This window comes from Mus pahari, chromosome 19 (assembly GCF_900095145.1).
Source record: "Mus pahari chromosome 19, PAHARI_EIJ_v1.1, whole genome shotgun sequence".
In the NCBI taxonomy this organism is placed as follows: domain Eukaryota; kingdom Metazoa; phylum Chordata; class Mammalia; order Rodentia; family Muridae; genus Mus; species Mus pahari.
Window position 1 is genome coordinate 36913448 of NC_034608.1, and position 7234 is coordinate 36920681.

General features: G+C 46.9%; 1 protein-coding gene across 1 annotated transcript in view; it reads left to right on the top strand.

Moving 5' to 3' along the window:
* The first annotated feature begins 4219 nt into the window (after positions 1 to 4219).
* The window catches only part of Agpat5 (1-acylglycerol-3-phosphate O-acyltransferase 5), a 39526-nt gene continuing 36511 nt past the window's right edge, over positions 4220 to 7234 (top strand). The window contains exon 1 of the mRNA XM_021219139.2: positions 4220 to 4724. Within this exon, the coding sequence (XP_021074798.1) occupies positions 4506 to 4724 (219 nt within the window). The 5' untranslated portion in view covers positions 4220 to 4505. The remainder of the gene's footprint in view (positions 4725 to 7234) is intronic.

A 7234-nucleotide genomic window follows, 5' to 3' on the forward strand; every position in this document is an offset into this window, starting at 1 on the left:
GAGACTTATCTATCTCCCAGTAGCCGGACTACTTGAGGCATCAACCAACCAATCTGAAAAGCAACTTGGCTGACAACTTTTGGTTGAGTTACTGTAAAAACAGGAAACTTTTACCATGTTGGTATTTGGTGGTAACCCACATCTGTGTCCCCTGCCATGGCCACTTTGATTTGGCACCAGAATAAATGATCAGTTATTAATTTTGAAGAGAGGGTTGTGTCTTTTGTATCAGCTGGTGGAAGTCAACGAGGAAAATCTGGCCTCATTCAGATGTGTTCTTTGAATAAAGGAGAGCAGTTTAGTAGCCTTTTCAAATAATGCCTCCCATATTACACCAAGAAGTCAGAGACTCAGAGCTTCTTCAGAATGAGGTAATTTTCATATTGTTACACTTACATACATAAGAACCATGTACCTTCTAGGCTTGGGATATATAGAAACTATTCACTGAGTTAGGCAATTGAATGTTGAAACATTTCATCATACAACATTGGAAAGCCCCACAGGTTATGATGACAAGTGTTGGTAAGGGATGCTAAGTGAGAAGGGGGACCAAAAAAGGCCACTGGCAGTTACCTGTGTCCCAGATCCACTGGGGACATAGTGCATAACACTGTGTGAGCTTCCTCTAGTCGGTGTGGTATGCTCCATCTACATCCTTTCTTATACGGACAGCAGGTGCCTTCCAGGTCTGGAGACCCATTTGGGACATAGACATTATCAGTGAGGTAATGGCAACAACAGCATGGTTGGTGGTCACTAAACACCTCCACAAAGGGTCAGTGGTTGATAACATATTTGACAAAGACAGCAGGAGCTCCTCTTGGCCAGGAAAAAGCAAGACGTCCTGTGATGACTAGACAATTCTGTTTCACAATCTTGGGAAGATGGCCTGAAGACAGACAGACCATGAAGCACCTGACAGCATGTCTTGACAAGTACTTAGGCCTCACAAACCCTTCCCTCAGCCTGCCCACTGGAAACTGTAACATTTTCAATTCTCTTGTACTTCAGTTGCTGAAAGCCCCCTGTTTTCTTGACCCCTAATCTAGAAATCATCTTCGGTTTGCCTACATTTTTTTTTTCTCTCCAACTCTAATTGTTCTTGAGTTTCCTCCTTGGGTACATTTTGAAATACTCTGTTCCTCAGTGGTAAGAGGAAGGGGTCAGTCTCACAGTAACAAATATAGTTACCCTGTTAGTGATGGGGAAACAGACACAGCTCCTCACTTGAAACACTGAGTTAGATAAACTCCCTGATAGGCGGACAGGGAAAGGGGCAAAACTAGGTATTAAAGGTGGAGAATATTGGAAGATGGATGGCTTCTTCCTGGTCCTCCAGACTTGAGCCACAAGCTTGGCAGACAAGCAAAGGTCCTGTTGGCTTTTGCCCCCCACCAGCGGGCCCCCTGCTGATGGACTGGTTCAACAAGTTCAAAGCTTGTTGAAGAACAACAGTTCTGGGCCAATCTCCTGTCCTATATTTCTTCAAACTGAAAAACCCTACACTAGGGGAGGAAGACTCTTCAGAGGCTTAGAGCTTTCAGCCCTTGAGAAGAGACTGGATGTTTCTGGCCGAGCCTCTGCTCTGCAGTGTATTTCTTTCTCTTTTTCTTTCTGTATGTCTGCTGTCTCCCATGTGCTTCCGCAATCCCCAATAAACACCTTTCTTCAACTGCTAATTCTGTCTGTGAGGTGTTTGAGATTTCTCTGGTGCCATAAGAGGAAACAAAAACAAAAACAAAACAAACAAAACCAAACTGATCAAGATCTCAAGATTGTATCATCTTTGATCCTCACCTTGGGTTTTGTTCTGAAGACTATTACACTGTCATCCTTGGCAGGCCAGAGTAGTTCCCCTGGATTTTAGGGACTTCAGCTCAGGCTAAACCAGGATTAGTGGATCTGATGTTGACGAAAATTTATAGTGAAGCATAGGTAGGAATTTTATTATAGGTATTTTAATGTAAGCTTAAGCATTAAGTTTTTTTTTTTTCTTAAAAGTAGGAAAACACACAGGCTCACATTGTTAGTATTATCCAGATAAGCTATTAGTGGTTCTCAGATTGTGCATCTAAGAGTCACCAGAACACCTTTCTATTTGTCTAGTTTTGCAGCTACTTGTGTGCATGCCATGGACACCTGTAGAGGTCACAGGACAATCTTCAGTTCATTTTCTCCTTTCACCACATGGGCTCTGTGGATCACTAAGGTTTGTCAATGCTCAGAGCCATCTTACTGTCTCTTCTCTTCTGATAAAACAACATGAGGTGGCCCCAGAGACGTTTTAGACAGGATTATAATCTGATAAGGGAAAAGCCATTTGTCCTTTTCTTATAATTTCTACAGAGATTCCTAGAAAATTGAAACTTTATGGTTGGGAAAGGAGAGGGGGCCTCAGGCACTCAACTATGCTGGAAACCTTGTTTTTCTGTTGACAAAGGTTGACACCTAACATTGTCAAGTAAATGCTCCCACAAATGGATCATCTGACTATTTGCAGAATGTCATAGGCCAACAAAGAGAGAACCCCTGAATTTCCAGAGACCTTCAGGTTGGCTCAGTCCCTGCTTTTTTGATGTGTACCTCAATTCCTGTCTTCCTGAACTCTTGCTTGCCAATCTGAATCTACAGTCTATCTGTCAAACAATTCCTTTGTGTGGACTCAGTTCTGCTGAACTGACAGTGAACTATCTTGTTTGTTTTTCTTTTTTTGGTTTTCCGAGACAGGGTTTCTCTGTATATAGCCCTGGCTGTCCTGGAACTCACTTTGTAGACCAGGCTGGCCTCGAACTCAGAAATCCGCCTGCCTCTGCCTCCCAAGTGCTGGGATTAAAGGCGTGCGCCACCACACCCGGCGACAGTGAACTGTCTTAACAGTTCCTTTGCCTGCCCTTTCACCTCTGCATCTGCATTAAACTGGACAGTTTGTCATATCTGTGACCCACGAGCAGCAGCTTTTTCCCTAAAGCTGGGTTTGTAGTTCATGTTATCATGACAGACACTCTTACAGCCCTGTCAGGTCTCTGGCTTCCCAAGGCTTTTGAAACTCCTTTCTTCTTTCTAACTCTTTGAAGTCACTGTAACCTATATATACATATATAAACATAGAGATATACTTACAGAGTGATGTGTGATCTGAGAGTTAATATTAGTAATTAAGACTGCAATAAAAGAACCTGTGTTTCCCTTAGCAAGGGCTATAGAGTAAAGTGGGCCTCTTTGGTGCCAGCAAAGCCACTGTACTTTGTGAAATTTATTTTAATTCAGTACATTCTGACATCGTGAGAACATGTAAGCACATCCGTCTGACATAGTGTGCTAAAGACAGGAGTCACCTGTATGCCTTATGAAGCGTATCTCAGAGGTGATGGGAAAGAAACATGGGGCAAGAGATGAAGGGAAGTCCAAGGCAAGGAAGCAGAGACACAGGCGTCAGTGGTCTGGAAAGAGAGAAAATAAGAGACAGATTAAGTGACCTCAGGGTCACTTTGAGAAACCAACGTAAACACACACACACACACACACACATTTAAAATGCACCTTATACAGATCTAAGCATGCGCACTGACCTGATTTCTTCTATACCTTCTTGTATAGAATTATCTGGTCTCCACTAGTTAGGGCAGCTGTTACTTAACCTTTCTAGTTTTCTGGAGGGAAGGGAACTTATGGATTTTACATGTATAGGGAAATACTTTCCTACACATTGAAAAGAAGAAATGTAGGAGAAAGCATAGTAGAAACAAGTTAAAGAGCAAGAGGTTATTAAAGGGAAAAAGTTAAGGCTTTGAAGGATTTGATAAAGGGAGGTGACAGTCCTGTGAAAGGTGGACTAAGGGTATAAGAGACGGACCCAGCCTCATTCTGCAACAGCCAAGAGCGCCTTCCTATGCACGTGGGGACACGGGTGGCCCTCCGGCACGCGACGACGCTGCAGTTTCCATAACCTGCGGCATCGAGCTTCTCCTGCGCTCCACGACCTAGTCGGCTCACGCGTGTCTTACAGGGAGCATCCCCGTGTCCCCACGCTGCTCTCGCACTCCAGCCCAGACCAAAACCCACCACTTCACTTCTTCCCGGGCTCAATCCCAGCCAGCATCCGCAGTCGAGCATGCGTCGTGACGAGAGCAAGGGACCGGACCAATCAGAGCACGTGTTACGCCCATAAGTCGGCCAATCAGGAGGCGCCTTATTACCTGGGAGCCCTGCCTCAGCCCGCCTCCCCGCTGACGAGCACGGGTCGCGCGGAGCAGAGCGAGCCACCCCGAGGCGAGTGCGCCTGGCAAGCCGAGGCGTGCCCTCGTCCAAGGCGGCGAGCAGAGGCCGTCACCGTCCCCTCCGGGTCCCGGGCCTCCGCGGCCCATGCTGGGGGCGGAGCCAGGGCAGAGGGCGGCGGCGCGGCCGGCCCCGCGCGGTGATTGGCGGGCGGCCGGCGGTGGCTGAGGTCCTGGTGGCCGCGCGGGCACCGCCGCAGGCGGAGTCGCGGCGGGCGAGCCGAGAGCATGCTGCTGTCCCTGGTGCTCCACACGTACTCTATGCGCTACCTGCTCCCCGGCGTCCTGTTGCTGGGCTCGGCGCCCACCTACCTGCTGGTCTGGACGCTGTGGCGGGTGCTGTCCGCGCTGATGCCCGCCCGCCTGTACCAGCGCGTGGACGACCGGCTTTACTGCGTCTACCAGAACATGGTGCTCTTCTTCTTCGAGAACTACACCGGGGTCCAGGTGAGGCGCGGCCGGGACGAGCACTTGCAGCCCGGGGCGAGCACGTGCCGCGGCTCACGGCCTCCCGCCGCGGGGGGATGGGGAAGTTTCTGGTTCTCACTTCGGGGTGCCTTCTGGAACGTCCTGCTGAGGCTGAGTGTGTTCCCGGGTCCGCCCCACCCCCTCCCCGGGGCCGGCTGTTACTGCCCGTCTCAGTGCCTGCCAAAGTAGGGCACCGAGGCCGAGGTGGTGATGGCTGGGACTGGCTTCATTTGCACTTCCAAGATCTATTTCGATTAGCAAGACCTTTAGGCGCTGACCGAAGTGACAGCTGTGAAGGACGACTCCTGCCTCGGGTTCCTCCCGGGTGAAAGCGAGAGCCTAGGGAGGAAATGAATACATTGGTTACAATAGGAGCTTCACTGTCGATACAGTTCTCTTCAGCTTGGACTGGGCTTCAATGTGGGCTGACCTCTTGTCAGATTGCTCTCTTCCTGCTACTGTTTCTTTCTTTCTTTCCACCCCCTCAACACCCCCCCCCGTGGAGATTGAATGAACTCTGAAAACAGTAAAGAGTAGAAGGCTCTCCTAATGTGAATTCGTTATATGACATCCCATAAAAACTTACAGTTGTACTTCCTCTTTGGTTTTCAGTTTCAAAGAAGAGCTCTGTTTGGGTTCTTCCTGATGTATCTATGACTTTCCCCCCATTTCTCAGTTCTTTTCATTCTGTGTTAGGGGGATACTTTGGGGACCGGATCCCTTACTGAGTTTTGCTCCAGTTGGAGATTATGTCTGAGGTAGAGAATTAAGACCTCTCTGAATCACTGTCTTTTTAAATGTTTTCTTAGGAAACAGGAAAATCACTGTTCCACATCAAGGTTACTGAATAATTGACTTTTAGAATAGGATTTCATTCAGAATTTTCAGGAACCCCACAATGTTGGTTTCCTCCGTCGCTCTTACTTTACTAAGTTTGTCAAGTGAATGTATGGTCTAATTGTGCAGAAGTAAGTATTTCATTTCACTAGCGGAAGGGACAAGACAGGTGGGAGCACAACTTAAAGTGGCTGACCTTGCACATGACAAATACCCCTCAGGTCCTCAGGGACCTCTACTCAGGTGCCACCTATGTTCTTGCTGCAGAGCGAGATTCAGGATGAGTCAGAATGAAGAAAGGTTAGTGAGTTTATTGATTGGGAGAGAGGACATGCACTTGAAGGGAGCTGCTTTAGAAGTGATTTTAGGGCTTGTGAGGTTAATGCCTTAGAACTAAGATTAAGGGAAAGAGAAGAAAAAAAAAAAGAATTCTTCTATTCTTTCCCATATCGAGCTCTAAAAAAAGGAAACAAACCAAGATCTCACCCTGTAGTCTTGGTGGCCTCACGTTCACAGATGTCTGCCTGCTTCTGTCTCCTGAGTGTTGGGACTAAAGGCATGTACCGCCATGTCTGGATTAAACTCTTTTAGTTATATGAAATTCAAAACAGATTCATGATGGTACTGAGCAATTTACATATGAGGAAGAAATGTGGTTAGACAGTAATATGGGTCAAAATAAAATCAAATTAGCTGTGCATTGGTCACAAGAGTTTAAGATGTAAGCTTGTCTTCTGCCTTAGTTCTCTAGCTATATGAATAATCTTAGGTGTAATGCTTTTTGTTTGTCTGTTTGTTCTTTGTTGTTTTTGGTTGGTTGGTTGGTTTTTTGGTTTTTTGAGACAGGGTTTCTCTGTATAGCCTTGGCTGTCCTGGAACTCACTCTGTAGACCAGGCTGGCCTTGAACTCAGAAATCAGCCTACCTCTGCCTCCCAAGTGCTGGGATTAAAGACGTGCAGCATCACTGCCTGGTAATCTTACCTGTAATGGTTTTAGAAAATGCACACAGTGGAGAGCAGTCTTCAGGCAGCTGTATCCAACCAATTCCACCTACAGAGGGAGAGGGTAAGGGCGAGGGCCTCTTTTGCTATTCAAAAGCAGATTGTGTGGACATTGCATCAGATTCTATGCAAATGTAGGTTCTTTACTGTTTTCATTTTTGCTAAAATTCTGAGTAATTCCTGTATCCTTTCAAGTTTAAAAAAAAAACTTTGTGTGTGTATGTACTGCATGCACATATATATTCATATTCGTGATTGTGGGGCACATGTGCCATGGCATGGACATGGAGGTCATAGGAGAACCTTGGGTGGTGATATTTACCTTCTACTTTGAGTCACGTCTCTTGCTCACCACTGTGTGTGTGTCAGCTTAGCTGGCTTCTAAATTTCTGGGTTCTCTCCTGTATCTGCTTCCCATCTCACTGTAGGAGCACTCCATTACAGAGAGATGAGTGTCTGGCCTCCTACGGGTTCTGAGGCTCTGAATTTGGGGTCCTCAGGCTTGTGTCACAAGTGTTTTAGCTACATCTGCTGTCTGCCCACACCAATATTAGAGCCTTTCGGGTCTCTTACTAGTACGAAAGTGAGCAGTGCATGGTGGCGCACGCCTTTAATCCTAGCACTCAGGAGGCAGAGGCAGGCGGATTTCT